Source organism: Podarcis bocagei (genome assembly GCF_964188305.1).
Source record: "Podarcis bocagei genome assembly, chromosome: 15".
Classification (NCBI taxonomy): Eukaryota; Metazoa; Chordata; class Lepidosauria; order Squamata; family Lacertidae; genus Podarcis; species Podarcis bocagei.
The window spans coordinates 33,018,794-33,036,393 of record NC_138141.1 but is presented as its reverse complement, the minus strand read 5'-3'; the positions used below and the strand labels follow the sequence as shown (position 1 = coordinate 33,036,393).

Below are 17,600 nucleotides of genomic sequence, written 5' to 3'. Positions count from 1 at the left end.
ATTGTTAAAACCGTGTTTAGGGAAGACAATCTTACACGGCTATGAGTGGTTGCCAAAGAAGAATAATGCAGAAATAAACAGGTAGGGAATCGCCGGGGAGATGGAATAAACTGCTGTGTGAATGCAGCTGGGCGAAGAGACTGTGCAGGCAAAGTTCTAAGCCCCAACCAGGAAGCCTTTATAGCTGGACTGTTCTGCTAAGGCAAATGCAGAACTACGCTACTAATAGTCTCCAGGTGTGCCTGGTCCCCTGCAGGTGGCAGCGGGGGGGCTGAAATCTCCAGGTGAGGGAGAGTCCCTTTAATAATAATTTTTTAAAACATTTTTTTTTAAAAAAAATATTGACTATTTTCACATAACAAATTACGGTATTTCATCAATTGTATTTCCCCCCTCCCATCTCCCCCACATACCCTCTTCCCCCCTACAACTTCCCTCAGTTTCTCTTTCTGATTTATTAACACATATTATTCTCTGCATGTTCTAAAAATGTAAAAATCTCTGAGTTATCCGTCTATTATATTAACAAATAAATTTGTGTCTGTTTATTCAAAACCTGCCAAGGAATCCAATTCATTTTGTTGTTTCTTTAAGTACTCTGTAAAAGGTTCCCATTATTCTTTGAAGTCACAGTTGTCCTTATCGCGCAGTTTGTACGTCAATTTTGCCAATTCCGCATAGTCCGTCAATTTCTCTTGCCACTGTTCTTTTGTTGGGGTTAATAATTTTAAAAAATATTAATAAGGAAGCTGCAAGCTTCAACCTGGCAGGTGCTGGTTGCAAATTACAGCATAGACACACTGAGCTGTCCTGGTCTCCTCTGCTCCCTCCTCCCAATTAACCTCCATCGCCAGGATCCACCCCTGTGACATGACTCAGCAAAGTCGGCAAATGAGGCGGCCAGTTAGGAAGAACTTTCTGAGGGTTAGGAGTGTTTAACCAGAAGTTGGATGGGTGGCCATCTGTCAGGGCTTCTGTAGCTGGGATTCCTGCATTCCTCGGGGTCCCTTCCAACTCTTCAATTCTATGGGATATTTGGAGTAGCCTGGACCATAAAGAAGGCTGATCGCCAAAGAATTGATGCTTTTGAATTATGGTGCTGGTGGGAGACTCTTGAGAGTCCCATGGACTGCAAGAAGATCAAACCTATCCATTCTTAAGGAAATCAGCCCTGAGTGCTCACTGGAAGGACAGATCCTGAAGCTGAGGCTCCAATACTTTGGGCCACCTCATGAGAAGAGAAGACTACCTGGAAAAGACCCTGATGTTGGGAAAGATGGAGGGCACAAGGAGAAGGGGACGATAGAGGAAGAGATAGTTGGGCAGTGTTCTCGAAGCTACCAGCATGAGTTTGACCAAACTGCAGGAGGCAGTGGAAGACAGGAGTGCCTGGCGTGCTCTGGTTCATGGGGTCATGAAGAGTCGGACATGACTAAACGACTAAACAACAACAACAACAACCTCCTTCTAGTTGGAATACGGTCTTCATGCTGAATTAGATTCCTCGTTCCCCTTGCAAGGGACTGCCTCGTGCCTCCATTGGCAATTCCGCCCACGTCGATGGCATATTACCGGCAGTGGGCATTTGTGGCACAACACAGCCCGGGAGTGCTTTTCAGCTAATTCTGAAGGAGCGCTCAAACACCAAGCAGAAATATAAATACAGCTGTCTAACCCTGTTGGCCGTGGAATTGACTAGAGACGGTTGCCGGCTGCTAGCGAGGAACAGAAGGGAATGAGGGCAGAATAGAGGCTTATAATTAAGCAATCAGCCACTTAATGGAGGTGGATTCGGCAGGAGATAAGAATGATTGTGCAGGAATTACTGGAGGAGAGGTGGAGCACCGCGTCTGTGTGAAAACAGCCGTCTCACTCAGGCAAGCCTGAAAATGTGCTGGAAACAGACGCCCTCTTCTAGAAGTCGTAACACATCCCCATCCCCTTGCATTCTCCTCTGCAAAGGTTGACCTTGACTGTTCACAGGGTATTCTCTGAATGTTTGCACATTTACTGAATCTTCATTCAGCAGCTCACATTTGTAATGGATGCCCATTGATTTTTGGTGCCCAACAATGATATGTTTTTTTCTTTTCTTTTTTAAAGCAGCATTGTGTTTGGTTTGCTTTTGATGTTTGACAGGGAAGGAGGGACAATTTCGGGTCCTCTAGGCTTCTCATTTTTATTTATTTTTGCAATATTCAGTTCTCCACATCAGCTGGTGATTTAAAAACAAAAACACAAGATCTCATGAAAATTCATCAGCCCTTCAGCGTGAATTTCTCCTGATACGTAAATTGTTGTATGCAGTTTTCTCTAACAAGCAATTCCCTCTAATTTAATGCAAATTCTCTACATTATCTGCATGAATGTATGCATTTTTATTTCACCTTAGTGCTTTGTTTCCCAAAGTGTGGGAAACATACCTGGGGGTATATGAAAGGGTTTCAAAAGGTACACAACATCTTTTTCAAATTTTACTTTATTCTAGATAAAATAGTATTATTAAAACTACCCCCCCCCATCACCTTCGCACAAGAAGTAGGGTACGCCATAAAGACTGGACTCTCAAAAAGGATTTGCAGCTATTGTAAGTTTGGAAAACACTGGTCTATATTGAGAGGCAATGGCTGTCCCAAGGTCACCCAGTGAGCTTCATGGCAGGAGGGTCAAAAACCCAAAACTCTAACTATTACACCACGCTGGCTCTTCCAAGTGATCCTAGAAGATGCAATGGTTTACACTTCCACCTGTTGTTGCTACAAACCCAGGTAAATTGCCTAATGTACTGGTTGGTGAGGAGCGAGGGAGCTTAATGTGTTTCATTTGCTGGATAGGCTAAAGTTGCTCAATGTCTGTCCCCCACAACCCTAAAATAGATTTTGACTGCCTGCTTCCTTTTGGACGATGTTCACAACTCACTTGAGATCCTTAAAGGTCACATCCACACCCTTTAACACACATTTAAAGCACATGGTTCCTCCCATGAGGAGCTGGGAACTGTCGCTCTGGGAAGAGATATTGTGCAGTGTGGGTGTCACCCAAGGCTCTAGCTTCTGCTAGGCCTAAAGGTAGAAGGTATCTGTGCCCTTGTCACCATGGCAACCAGGCCAATGTGTCCCCAGCCCTCTGAATCCTGGTTACCAGGGCAACTGAGATGATGCTTCCTCTTCACTCCTGTGAGGTAGCTCTCCTCAGCTCACCTGTCTACCTCTCTCCCCCATGGGCTTGTTGACTCCTCCCCCTGGCCCAGGTATGGTGGTCCTTGTTGCCTACAGTCTGTCTGCATTTGACCACCTCTTTCTTACCTTCTCTCCCTTCCCTCCTCAGTTGCTCCCTGCCCACCAATTAAAGCACAAATTTTAGGCTCCTTGGAGCGAAGGACCCTGCCAGTTTTTGGCATTGCTTTGTGATGTATCATGTATGTTGATAGCACAATATGATTATTTTTTCTAATCCTACTATACAAATACTTAATTCAGCTTAAGAAACCATTTGGGGGGAGGGGTCAGTGGGGAACATTTGAAATATCTGAAAGGTTACCTCCTTCCCTATAGACAAATTTCCTCCACCCTCAGCGAGGGGTGGCCCAAGGGGAGAGGGCCTTCTCTGTGGTGGCCCCTAAGATGTGGAACTCCCTCGCCACAGAGGTGCTTCTGGACACCTTCATTATACAGTTTTTGGAGAATGCTGACATTGTACTTCTTTGCCCTGATCGTTTGACACTTGAGATGTACCGTATGTTTTTTAGGACCCGCCTTGTTTGTATGGTTTTAAGTTGTTTTGAATTGTTTCTAACACTGTGTTTTAATGCTGCAATCCACCCCGGGGCCTTATGGTTAAAGGTGGGAAATCAATAAATCGATTATAATCATAGACTCATAGAATTGTAGAGTTGACAGGGACCCCAAGGGTCATCTATTCGAACCCTATGCAATGCAGGAAGCGCAACTAAATAATCCCTGACTGATGGCCATCCAACCTCAGCGAAGAAGAAGAAGAAGAAGCAGCTCTGATGTTTCTCACCCCTACCAATGCCATCCCCAGCCAGCAAGCTCAATTATCAGGGCTGCTGAGAGGAGTCCAATGACACCTGCAGGCTCACAGCTTCCCCATCTTGAAATAGGGGTGATAAGGGCAGTATAAAGGTAGACTGCCTCTCAGTGTGAAGGCTCTCCTCAGCTTAATTTCCTCTTTCCTGTCCTTTTCTCTGGATTGCATATTTATGGACAGGGACTATCTTCTTTTTTTAAAAAAAAAAAAACACCTCTTAGAAAATGTGTTAATAATGCTGTCTGATTCTGGAATGTTTTATGCTTTTTAAACAAGAGCAATGCAGCTGCTTGGGTTTAACTTGACTTCATTATTATTTTGCTTTGTGTAGTGGTGCTGAAAACACAGCCCATAGATACATCTCTCTCTCTCTCTCTCTCTCTCTCTCTCTCTCTCTCTGTGTGTGTGTGTGTGTATGAATGAAAATGTTGAAGAGTTAGATTAATTGGATCCGGCTCAGTATAAGGCAGATTCCTATGAGAAGGTCCACATGGCTTAGTGGTTAGGGGATCTGCTTTTCATGCAGAGGGTCCCAGGGTTCAATCCCAGGTATATCTCCAGGTCAGGTCAGAAATGTTCCCCTGCCTGAAACCCTAAAGAGTCATTACTACTGAGGAGGAGGAGGAGAAGAAGAAGAGGAGGAGGAGGAGGAGGAGGAGGAGGAGTTTGGACTTGATATCCCACCTTTCACTCCCCTTAAGGAGTCTCCTTTCCCTTCCTCCCCCACAACAAACACTCTGTGAGGTGAGTGGGGCTGAGAGGCTTCAGAGAAGTGTGACTGGCCCAAGGTCACCCAGCAGCTGCATGCGGAGGAGCAGGGAAGCGAACCCGGTTCCCCAGATTACGAGTCCACCGCTCTTAACCACTAAACCATGCTGGCTCTCTAGACAATACTGAGCTAGAGAGACCAAAACTTGATTCAGCATAAGGAAGTTTCCTGCATTCCTATTTACATCAGAACCATGAGGACCGAAATCTTGATTTATTCTTAGGTAAATGACCCATAGCTTAGTGGTAGAGCACCTTATCTGCATCAGATGAACCCAGGCTGAATCCCTGGAAACTCTGGGTAGGGCTGAAACCATAGTGAGCTGCTGCCAGTCAGTGCAGACAATACTAAGCTAAATGGACCAGTGGTCTGGTCGCTATAAGGCAGCTTCCTAGAGAACCCGTGTGGTGTAGTGGTGAGAGTGTCAGACTAAGACCTGGGAGACCAAGATTCAAATCCCTCCACTTGAACATGAAGCTCATTGGGCGACCTTGGGCCAGTCACGGCCTCTCAAGACTAGCCTATCTCACAGGGTTGTTGTGGCGATTCAATGAGGAGGGGTGGAAGGACCATGTCAGCTTCTTTGAGCTTCTTCGGGGGGAAAGATGACCAATAAATGCAATTATTATTGGAAATGTAAGGAAAAAGAGGGAACATTTATCACATGTGGTGGGAATGTAAAAAGGTGAAATGCTTCTGGGAGATGATATATAATGAGATGAAAAAAATGTTGAAATATGCATTCATAAAGAAACCAGAAGCATTTTTACTCAGCATTGTGGGGAGTGATATAAATAGAAAGGAATGTAAGCTCTTTTTATATGCAATAACAGCAGCAAGAATATTACTGGCCCAAAAATGGAAGCAAGAAGAATTACCGACGATTGAAGAATGGAGAATGAAGTTAATGGACTATGCAGAATTAGATAAACTAAAAGGAAGGATTCGAAACTGGCGGGACCAGAAATTCACAGAAGACTGGAGTAAATTTACGGACTACTTGAAAAGTATTTGTGAAGATCAGTCGACGTTTGTAGTTTTGCAAGAAGTTTTGTGAGGAGTATTATTGGAAGTATTGCAAAAATGGAGAAGGGGAAGGATGATTTGTTAAGAGATGTAAAGGCAATATAAAGTTAAGAAATGCATAAGAAGTGGTTAAAAAGGTGGATCATCAGAGGTGCTGATGGAAGTCTAAAAAGATTGTATAAGTTTTGTGGTGCATTTTATAATTTATATGTTAAAATCAATAAAAAATTTAAAAAATAAAAAATGCAATTATAATTAGTAGCAGAACAACAAGAGGAAGAACCTTTGAGGTCCCATCCAACTCTATGATCCTGTGTTTTAAAGATTGCAGTTTTAGGTCTGTGTGAACAGGTTGAAATGAATTCACCCCTTTGAATAACCCCAACATTAAGGACTTAACATTCTGTATCTTTGTTCATGGGGATTACAGCTTTACTCGCCAGACATCCCCAATGGCTAAGACTTCAGAGGCTCCAAGGGAGAAAGAATTGGGGTCAGATGACCGCCAAAGCGAACTACTGTCTTTGAAACACATCATCAAGCAGGGTAAGTGTGACGACCCTGGAGTCCAGTTGTGGCTGGGACACTGAGTCAGAAGCTACAGAGTTGCAGGCTAAGGAGCCAGAGCGGCTTCCTAACAGGGGTGCCAACTTGAATAAAGTATTGGGGGGGGGGAATAAGCCCCGTCCCACAAAACCAATCACATGACACGGTCACACAAACCATTTGAACGGCAATGGCTATCAACTTTTGGGGGTGGCGGCCATTCAAATATTTTATTGGAGGGGCTGAACCCCCCTTGGCCCCTAGGAGTTGGCTCCTATGCTCCTCAATGCTGCCAACTGGAGGGTTCGCCAAACCTGAAGCTGGCTGCCAGCAGGAGGCCCCTGAATCAGATCTTGCAGCACCAGGGCTCCCAGAACTGGACCCTCATGGGTGCCTCTTTCCCTGCACCCCAGAAAGTGGATAGAGAAAAGTCTGTATCCCTTTCTGAAAATGGTAGAACTCAAGGACATGGAGCGAAGCTGAATGCTGGAAGATTCATGACAGTTTCTTTTCAAGAAGCATAGATTGCTCTTTTCAGTACTCTTTTGGCCACCTGCTAAATACATTTTTGCTTAGGCAAGACTGTCCACGTGCTTAGAAAGTTGACCCCAGTTTTAATCTGTTTTAACCTGTTGTTATTTTTAATTTGTTGGAAGTCTTCAATTGTTGTTGTTCTTTTTTCTTACTGGTAATGTTATGGTTTCATCTTTTCTAAAAACCACTTTAAGAAGTGTTTTTTTTAAAAAAATACAATCAAGTGGTTTATAAATGTTATATATAAATAAGTAGTAAATAAATTAAAGGCTTGGCAGGGACTTTCCCTATCCCTGTGTGTTCGATTTTGCACAACAAGCAAGCAGAACAGGGTTGGCTGCAGGAGTCCTGTGCTGGCGCATCCCCACTATCAATGCTCGCTGGGAAAGCAAGTTTGCCTGGAATCCTTCCCTCCTAATCTTAAACATTTTGTAGCTTCCTATAGGTGTCCAGCTATAAAGGAAAGGAACGCTGTACCTTTTCCTTGAAACATTCTGTTCTTTTTTCATTGCTTCTTATGTTCTAGGGCAGAGAAGGGGAACCTTTTTCCTCCAGTGATTCAGATCTTCATCTCTCTCAATCCCATCCCCTCTCCAGCAACTTTGACAGGTGGGCAGGACCGCTGCCTCTCAGTCACCTGACAATGATGTCAGGCGATACGCAGGCAGGTGCTTCTTCCCACCCGTCACAGTTGGTGTCAGGGGAGACAGCGAACAAGCTGGTTTGAGTTCCCCACACATCAGCTGATGCGTGGGGAATTCAATCCTGCTTTTAGAAAGGGCTGGGTGCATTAATTAGCACATGCAAATTTTATGTGGCACTCTGTTGTCCTCTTCATTTTATGCTATTTATTGCAGTGTGGCCTGATCCGGCAACCTCATGCTTAACATTTTAATGTACTTGCACTATCACCTGGTGTGTTGAAGCAAAACCTGCTCACCAGCTTCCTTTAACCCCCTCATGTCATCCTCTCACCCCTGCAGGTATCAGGCAGCTGTACCAGTCGCAACTGCTCTGTGATGTCACCCTTGTGGCTGAGGGAAGAAAGTTCCCTTGCCACAGGTAAGTAGCCAGCAGTACTCCAAGCCACGCTCTGCTGGGGTGGGGCATCTCAGGAGTGACTTTAAGGAAAAGACAGGGGCCATTTATCAAGTACAGTGGACGATCGGGTTGCGAACGTGATCCGTGTGGGATGCACGTTTGCAACCCACAGTGTCCGCAACCTGCAGTGGTGCGTCTGCGCACGCATGAGTTGCGATTCGGTGCTTCTGCACATGTGCAAAGCAAGATTTAGCGTTTCTGCAGATGCGCGACCGCCGAAACCCAGAAGTAACCCGTTCTGGTACTTTTGGCGGTCCGCAACCCGAAAAAATGCAACCTGAGGCATCTGTAACCCGAGGTATGACTGTAGGAGTATATGCTGAGGCATTCTAGGAGAAGAAGTGCAAAGTTACTTTGGCTGAGACACACAGAAAGCGGATTTGACCTCCATCAAGGTGGGGTCAGAAAATTGGAGGCTGCCCTATGCTGTGTCAGACCATTTATCAATCCAGCTCAGTGTTATGGAACTATGGAACTACCTGCCGCAGGAGGCAGTGATGGCCACCTATTTGGATAGCTTAAACAGAGGACTGGACAAATGCATGGAGGAGGAGTGGGCTATTGATGTCCACAAGCCACAATGGCTATGCCCTGACTCCACAGTCAGAGTCAGAAATGCTAAATGCTGGAAGCCATAGGGCTGGGAGTTCTCATGCTTGGGTCCTGCTTGCAGGTTTCCTACAGGCATCTGCTTGGCCACTGTGAACACAGGATGCTTGACCAGATGGGCCTGATCCAGCAGGTTCTTCTCGTCTTCTTATGTCCTTCTATTGCCTACACTGACTGGCAGTGGCTCTCTGGGATTTCGGACAGGGAGTTGGCTATTGAATCTGGGACCTTCTGCATGTAAAGCAGTTGCTCCACCACTGAGCTACAGCCCTTCTTACTGAGAGCTGCCTTATACTAAGTGATGTCCACAGAAGCGAGGTTGCGCTGTGCTGCCCTAGTATGCAAAACCTCCTTAGAAACAGAGCCAGATCGCTCTTCCATCTGGCTGGTGGCGTACTGGCAGGCAGCTGCACATCAGCCTCTTTCCTCACTCTGCTCCTTAAGCTCCTTTTAACCACAGATGCTGGGGATTTGGCCCAGATGGTCTGCATGCCTGCTCAAGACATTTTGCTGCCTGAAGCAGGCAGGATCCCTCCACCCCAGTGCATGTATGAAAGCTAACCAGACCGGAAGTTGAAGCTTCTTACTCTCATACATCTGATGGGACAGCATCCTTAGTGGCTGGCTAGGTCAGGACCAGAGGGGAGGACACATGACACAAATGCCCCTGCCCTTCAAATCCTTGCTGTCAATCCCTGCCACCACCACCCCAGCAACTCCTGCCTGATGCAACTGCCTTGCTCTTTCTAATGGTAGAATCAGCCCAGGTGCAAAGCATCTTCTCTATCGCCTCTTCTCTCTGTGTGATGCATCCTAGCACACCTCTCCTCTTCCCCTACAGAACACTCTTGGCTTCCATCAGCCTCTACTTCCAGCGAATGTTCACCAGCACCTTCAAGGAATCCCGGGAGGGCGAAATTGTGCTGATGGATTTGACCGCCTCCTCCCTCCAGAGGCTCCTGGATTACATCTATACAGGGGAGCTGCTGCTCCTCTCTGAAGACGTAGAAGAGCTGTTCACAGCAGCCAGCAGGCTTCAAATCATGTCCGCGTTGGAAATCATCACCAGGTAATAAGGAAGGGGTAGGTCAGTGCATCAAAAGCAGGGAAGGGGAAACTGTGGCCTTTCACATGTTTCCAGACTACAATTCCCCATCACTCCTGACCACTGATGGAGTCCAGAGAGCTGGAAGGCCACAACTTTGCCATTCCTGATCTAAAGACACATCACTGTTGGGTTGCACAGCCAGTTCAGAACCAGCCTGTTCTCTTCAATCTCCTTATTTTTTGCCATAGCAAATCAACGTGTCTTACAAAAATGACTTACAACAAAAACCATACGTAAGACTAGGGGGTGGGATACATTAAAACATCCCATCTAAGGGGTTAAAGACCAAAGGTCTGTTTAAAAAGGAAGGTTTTTGTCTGGCACCTGAAGATATGTAATGATGGCACCTCCCTGGAGAGAGCATTCCGCAAATAGGAAGCCACCACTGAAAAGGCGCTGTTCTTCTGTTGCCACCATCTCATGGAAGGGGCACATGAAGAAGGGCCTCAAATGATGGTTGCAGGGTTCAGGTTAGTTCGTATGGATAAAGGCAGTCCAAGAGGAATAAGGCTTTGCAGGTCAAAAGCAGCACTTTCAATTGCTCTGCTATGTTCTAATATTGTAAGTTCTGATATTACGAAAGAGGGGGGAAAGCATGTCCCAGTCTACCTGTTTTCTCTCTGCCATGCCATATATGAGAAAAGTCTTTCCTCCTCTGCTCCTTGCAGATTCCTCATGGAGAGGATTTCCATGGAGAACTGCTTGGGTCTTTACGTGCTGGCGTATTCCCACAACCACCGGCCTCTCCTCCGCCCGGCCTCGCGCTACATTGCCTTCCATTTCGAGCACCTCATTGAGCTCACAGCCTTCCTTGCCCTCGACTTCAGCGTCCTGGTCAGCATAATTGCCTCGGACAGCCTGGAGGTGGACTCCGAACTGACCATCTACAGGGCCATGCGCCGCTGGGTGTACCACAACCCTGACGAGCGCCTCCTGAAGCACGCGGCCCTGATGGACCACATCCGCCTCTCTCTCCTGAGCCCTGAGGAACTGGCTGAGGTCCGGGCCGAGACAGAAGAGTTTTATGAGTGCGTCCGACTGCCGTGGGAGGAACTCAGCGTCCCTGAACGGCTGTGGGCCAGCAGAGGCCTACGGCAAGGCATGTACCACAAGGGCGTTGTGTGTGTGGGGCTCCCCAAATGGAGCAAGATGAGCCTGGGGGACGAGGAGCTGGATTCTCACGTCCACTTCTTCGACCCGTCCACCGAGCAGTGGGAGCAGCTTCCCGACCTGAAATCGCTGACCTCGCCTAGCTGCGTCTCTCTGGGCCACAAGCTCTACATCACCGGCGGGCAGCATTTAGATGGCTCCTACTCCAATAGCCTCCTGGTATACGACACTCTTGGGGGCCAGTGGTCCAAGCTGCCTCCCATGACCACAGCCCGGGCATGGCATGCCTTCCTCCTATGCCACAAAAGGCTGTACGCTGCCGGAGGCTGGGACAGCACCGGGACTCTCGTGTGCGCCGAGAGCTATGACTTGGAGCGTGAGGAGTGGACGGACATCTCTAGCCTCCCCTTTGCCTTGACTTATTTCGCCTCTGTGACACTCAAGAGCAAACTGTACCTCGTCGGTGGGGAAAGGGATGACGCCGAACTCCCCGTCCCTCACAAGGGGTTCCTGGTTTACGACATCAAATCCGGCGCCTGGTCCCAGGTCCCCATGGCCTTTGAATTCTACGAGGCCAGCGCTGTCACCTTGGGCGACTGCATATTTGTGGTCGGGGGGCTTTCCGGGGAGGGCAACCGGGAAGGCTCCCGGTACTTCACCGGCCGTTGCGTCTGCTTGCTGAGCGATGGCACAGTGAACCAAGAACTCTCCATCCCTCTCCTCCCCATCGCCATCTCTTACCCGGGCGTCGTCTGCTGGAGGAAGAGGGTGTATGTCTTCGGGGGCGACAGCAACGACCGCTATTCCAGCGCGATCCATTACTGGGAGCCAGGCCAGCAGAACTGGGTCCAGTGTGGGGCAACTTTACCTGACCCCCACTATGGGGCGTTTGGCTTTGGCTGCATTCCGCTCAATGTCCCGAGAAAAAACATCCTGGCTGTCTTTCACCGGGGATCCACCTTCGAGGTGGAGGAGCAGGAGGAAGACAGCTTGGAACCCTGCCCGGTGGCCAACCTTACTTAGCACATTTTGGGTCCTTGTTATTTTTAATTGGTTTATTTAAAAAGAGAGAGACCTGAAGCCACATACCCAGTTGTCGCTGTTGTTGTGACTGCTGAACCTACCTACCAGTGTGCTGGTGCAGAGCTTTGGAGCTGTCCCGGCACTGGCATCACTGCAGCCTACCTAGACGGCTCTGGGATTATGGTGGGGCAGCTCTAAAGCAGCCCTGATCTCCCCACTGCCATGTCCAACCCCAGCAGCAGCAGCCAAGTAAGGAGGGCAGCCCCACAGCCCCACCACACACCCACCACTTTAGCTCCCTCTGCAGACAAGAGGATACGGCCCCCCTTATCCAATGCGTGTTTTCATCACCTGTCTCTCATTCCTGACTCCTCGAAGCCTCTGATCCTTTGCTTCTGCTCCCAAAGCCCACACCTCAAAGCTCTGAGAATTTGCTTGTTTTTCTCTCTCGGCCCAACTGACCTTCCATTTCCCTGATTTCTGACATCCTGAAATGGTCATTCGACCGTCGGAATGTTTGTGAACATTCCCTGATGCTCTGAGTTCTTTTCTTTTCCTCCCTCAGCCCAACTTGCTTTCCCATTTCCCTCACAGGAGCCGACTTGATCTTCAATGTCACTCAGAAGTTGGAATGTTTGTGAACATTCTTTGGCACCCTAGAATATTCTGAGCCAGTAGAGTCCAGCTAGCAGGCAGGCAGTGGCCAGCGTTATTGTAGACTGTGCCCTAGGAGCGTTTCCCTTCACTCACACAATTACAGGTCGACCTCACAACCGCTTTGTGTTGCACCTCGTAGCACTCTTGACAGGACTACTTACAGACTCCCTCATTTATTTAGAGCATTTCTAAGCTGGGATGCAGGTGGCACTGTGGTCTAAACCACTGAGCCTCTTGGGCTTGCCGATCAGAAGGTCGGAGGTTTGAATCCCTGTGACAGGGTGAGCTCCCGCTGCTCAGTCCCAGCTTCTGCCAACCTAGCAGTTCGAAAGCACACCAGTGCAAGTAGATAAATAGGTACCACTGCGGTGGGAGGGTGGGAGGGTAATCTGTGTTTCCATGCGCTCTGGTTTCCGCCATGGTGTCCCATTGCAGCGGTTTAGTCATGCTGGCCACATGACCCGGAAAACTGTCTGCGGACAAACGCCAGCTCCTTCAGCCTGTAAAGTGAGATGTGCACCACAACCCCAGAGTCGTCTTTGAGTGGACTTAACTGTCAGGGGCCCTTTACCTTTTAAGCTGTATATACCAACTGGAGCCCCAAAAGTGGCTTAAAATAATTTTTAAAAGGAAGCAAAACATACAAGATTTACTAGGGAGGGGCAAAGGCACTGATATGCCCCCCACACTTCAGATGTTCCAGCTGATATTCTGTTTCTGAAGCTCTGGGCTGTGGCGAATCTCAGAGAAAATGGCTGCTGCGGTAACCAGATGTTAACCTCTTTCATGTGAGCCTACCTAATTCACTTCAACAGTACACCGGGGTGAGGAACCTTTTTCACCCTGAGGGTCACATTTCCCTCTGGGCGACCTTCTGAGGCCCACATGTCAGTGGTGGGAGGAGCTAGCAGGGAAAAAAGGGTGGAGCAACAGGCACCATATTTACCTTTGTACTGTTTCTAGGTGGGAAGAGTGAAATTTCCCATGCTGCCTAGATAAAAGCAACAGGTCCCTGTTTTGCCTGCAATGCAGTCACGGTTTGAGCTTCCGCCAGTGTCAAACAGAAAGATTTCCACCCAACCCAGCTTTGGTTGTGCATTTTCTATAGAAAGAAGTATTCAGAAGTTCAAGCAACACACTGTTACTGTCATTGGTTTTTTATACTTGCAAACCAATCCTCTTCCTAGCACAGAGATACACTCCACATCCCTGGAGCAATACCCTTGTCCCGTCATCCCAGAAGCTTACCTCTCAAAAGATGGGATGCATTCCCCTTAGGTGGACGTCACTGAGGAGGCTCCACGCCTTCTCTCCTCAAGAACACATTTCCTCCGGGAACTGGGATCCCCTCTGCTTGATGCTTCAAAGCCTGTGAGAGGACGAGAAAGGAGGAACCTAAATATATTCCCATGCGCACCTGCCCAAAACCACCTGGCAAATTGTGAAAAGTCAAGGGAGAGATTTGGAGGTGCAGTCCAAACCACAATTTGCACCAGGCATGGCAGATTGTGTGGAGATGTTTGCCACCTACTCCAACTGACCAGCAGGCCAGATTAAGTTAACTGCTTGCACCAGTGGAAGCCCACACAAGGACCTGATAGAGCAACACAGCTTTCCTCCTCCTCTTTGCCCTGAAACCCCCTAAATTGGCTTGGGAGAGATCAGGAGAACCCACAGACAATGTGTTGTGGGGGGAGAAGGTAGATCATTCCATTCAACAATAATTTCTTCTGGATGGAGCAGTCTTCTTGGTGCTAGCTTGAATTCGCCCCTTGCCTCTGATGCCAACATCAAAATGCCAGCTCAGGGGCAGGTAGAAGTACCCACCTGCAGGATCCCCACCAATAGGGAGCCCCAAATAAGACATTCTGGTGGTTGATGGTGGGAGAGACTGAGATGGCCCAGAATCCCATTGACTCCCACGCCAGCCCCACCAATGTCACATGATGACATCACGTCCAATCCAGGCCTGATGCCACATTAACATACCCACCCTCTCACCTTCCACCTCAGCCTGTGTGTGTGTGTGGCAATTGGGCATAAGATTGTGCCCTCAAAGTCATTTCTTGTGTTAATCCTTCCCAGAGTAGATGTAGGCCACATTCACACCGTACACTGAAAGCTCTGTGATACCACTTTGAACAGTCATGGCTTCCCCCAAAGGATTCTGCAAGCTGGAGCTCATTAAGGGTGCTGAGAGTTATGAGCCTCCTATTTCCAGTGCTTTTTTTCTTTAAAAAAATGTTTAGGGGTACTCTTATTTTCCTGTTCATATTGAAATACTGCCCCTCAATGAGGCCAAACTTAGATTCACAAAATGTTTGGGGGTATGCGTACCCCTGCGTCCCCCCAGAAAAAAGCACTGCCTGTTCCTCTCATGGAACTACAATTCCCATAATTCCCTGGGAAAAGAGAACGACTGTTAAACTTCTTTGGGAATGGCAGCTCTGTGAGGGGAATAGAGGGGTCTCCTAAGAAATCTCAGCACCTTCAACGAAATCTCTAAGAAACACAATAAATAATGACTATGGTGATCATAATAACAAAATACTATACAGTGGCACCTCAGGTTAAGAACTTAATTAGTTCTGGAGGTCTGTTCTTAACCTGAAACTGGTCTTAACCTGAGGTACCACTTTAGCTAATGGGGCCTCCTGCTGCCGCCACGCGATTTCTGTTCTCATCCTGAAGTAAAGTTCTTAACCTGAGGTACTATTTCTGGGTTAGCGGAGTCTGTAACCTGAAGCGTCTGTAACCTGAAGCATCTGTAACCCGAGGTACCACTGTACAGAACTGCCATCAGAGGAAATGCGTTACATACCTTTATTGTATATGTTAGGCAGGACTGTGTATGAACATGTATATTAAGGGAAATGTGAATGGATGCTGATGAATTTCCACGAGATGTTTAAGAGTGGAGAAATGCATAAGCATACTGATGGATCTGTCTATCTCGTGGTGCAGCCAGACTCCCTGTCACTTTCATCTCTTGACTAAGGAACCAAAATGAGATGAGATGGGGCCTGACCTAAAGGCCGACCTGGTTTTTATTTTTATTTTTTTTAAGAAGAAGAAAGAAACCATGGGCTGGGGAAAATAATTAGCCTCCCTCCGATCCACAGCCACCGTTTTAAAAATAATCTGAATTTCTGGCAGACTTGTGGGAGGGATCCTGGAAAACAGCACCGCTAATGGGCTTCGCTGCCCCTACTCCCCACGGTGCCCACTTTGGGCTTTCTGATCCCTTTTCTCCTTTTCAGAATCTCAGTCGGGGGCATTTTATAGGCAAGCCAAGTACAATGCGAGGGAAAGAGGCGGGATGAAATAAAGTCACAGACATGAGTAATAGGACTAATAGCTAATAAAAGCTGGTGCATTACACAGGAGGCATGGATGTGGTGCCGGGCGATGGGAGGGGGGTGTAGAGAGATGGAGTAAAGAACAATCCTATTATAAATAGCTGCTACACACACACACAAGCTCAGAGGCTCAGCCCTAGCAGATCCGCCAACTATAATCCTAGCAGAGCATAAGCCCTTGAAAGACACCATTCTGGAGAGAGTAAGAGCTGCCTTGTCTCCCTGCCCCATCCAAAAAGATGGGGGTTGGCAATGGAGATTTTCAGAGGTGGGTCAAATTAAGTCTCTGGTCTCCAAATTTCCCCAGTGTCATCACCCCCTCAAGGAGAATTTCCCCCACCTCCAGCATCACCCCTCAGATTCAGAATGTGCAATGCTGAATGGAAAAAAGTTATAACGCGAGTGCATTCGAATGAACTGGTTACTTGGGTGGGTGCCTCCCAAATCTCTGAGATTATAGGAGCCTCCTAAGGGCCAATGTCCATTTGCTCCCCCCCCCCCAAGTTGATGGGCACTGCCATTCAAATGGTGTGTGAACAATGTGTCTTGTGATTGATTATGAAGCATTGGGCTTACCTGGGCCCCTCAATATTTTATTCAAGTTGACACCCCTGACCGAGAACCAGTGTGGTTTTAGTGATGGATGAGGACCTGGGAGACCAGGGTTCAAATTCCCACTTGGTCATGATGACACTTGCTAGGTGATCTTGGGCCAGTCACTGTCCCTCAGCCTAACCTACCTCACAGGGTGGTTGCAAGAAGTCCCAGGAGGAGAGGAGAACCCCATAGGCGCCACCTTGAGCTCCTTGGAGGAAAGGTGGGTTATAAATGTGATAGATGATAGATAGATAGATAGATAGATAGATAGATAGACAGACAGATAGATAGATAGATAGAATCTGCTGTCCATTCAGGCTAGGGTTGCAGGATGTCAGCTGATTGTCGGTGTCTGCAAAAGCCTGCACTTTGCAGGCACCAAGGATCAGTTGATTGTCAGGTCTCACAAAGCACTGTTCTTTTGTCCACATGGTTTGCTTTTTAAGCTGCACAGGTGGAAAGCTGTGATGGCAGGTGATCTACAGGTGGCAGGAACAGGTGCTCTGGGGCAAGAACATTAGCCATGATGAGGAGAAGGAACCTCAGGAGACAACTGTGTGAAGAAGAGTGGCCTTTGGTCTGGTCCTGGCTCTTCTGATGTTCTCACTAGAACCTTTCTCAGCCCAAGGGCCGCATTGCCTTCTGTGGAACCTTCCGAGGGCCACATATCAGTGGCTGATAGAACCAAGGCAAAAATGGGTGGATCAACTAATGCAAATTTCACTGTTCTATGGTAAGCTAGTTTCTAGAGATGCTGAGATACCCCTCTCCATCCTTCATCCAGGCAAAACAAGGCATTGTCAGAATTCAGGGACACATTCCAGCTGGGCAGAAACACTCATGGGTGTGAAGCAGAGCTTGTGAAGAGCATGGCCTGGAGAGAGTTCTGAGGGCCAGACAGAGAAGCCTGGAGGGCCTCATTCACCCACAAACCCAAAGTTCTCCACCTCTGCACAAGAGCTTTTCAGCACCTTGGACAGCTCTTCTGGACAGCAAGGGCGTGAATCTAGCAAAATCCCAAATCCAAGCAATCAACGCTTATTTATTAGAAGTCCCAGAGAGATCAAGGAGGTTTTCTCCCTTGCAAGAGTGTCCATGATTGCAGCTTAAA

General features: G+C 47.7%; 2 protein-coding genes across 3 annotated transcripts in view; one reads left to right on the top strand and one right to left on the bottom strand.

The window, feature by feature from the left end:
* Positions 1–17,600, bottom strand: part of SRRM3 (serine/arginine repetitive matrix 3) — a 107,966-nt gene that overhangs the window by 60,372 nt on the left and 29,994 nt on the right. For both annotated transcript variants that reach the window (XM_081173011.1, XM_081173012.1), the window contains exon 2: positions 13,782–13,902. The gene's annotated coding sequence lies outside the window, so the exon portion shown is untranslated. The remainder of the gene's footprint in view (positions 1–13,781; positions 13,903–17,600) is intronic.
* LOC308574483 (kelch-like protein 25) lies at positions 3,126–11,937 on the top strand. Its single transcript, XM_081172338.1, has 5 exons — positions 3,126–3,250; positions 6,276–6,391; positions 7,909–7,987; positions 9,477–9,704; positions 10,412–11,937. Exons 2-5 carry the CDS (start codon positions 6,298–6,300, stop codon positions 11,874–11,876), a joined length of 1,866 nt encoding a protein of 621 aa, XP_081028464.1. The 5' UTR covers positions 3,126–3,250; positions 6,276–6,297; the 3' UTR covers positions 11,877–11,937.

What these genes read in the sequence shown, in the direction of transcription:
- LOC308574483 (XM_081172338.1), top strand. Translation starts at nt 6,298, where the DNA reads ATGGCTAAGACTTCAGAGGCTCCAAGGGAGAAAGAATTGGGGTCAGAT. An exon ending in GAAACACATCATCAAGCAGG is followed by an intron (nt 6,392 to 7,908) that starts GTAAGTGTGACG and finishes TCACCCCTGCAG; the next exon opens with GTATCAGGCAGCTGTACCAG. An exon ending in AGAAAGTTCCCTTGCCACAG is followed by an intron (nt 7,988 to 9,476) that starts GTAAGTAGCCAG and finishes CTTCCCCTACAG; the next exon opens with AACACTCTTGGCTTCCATCA.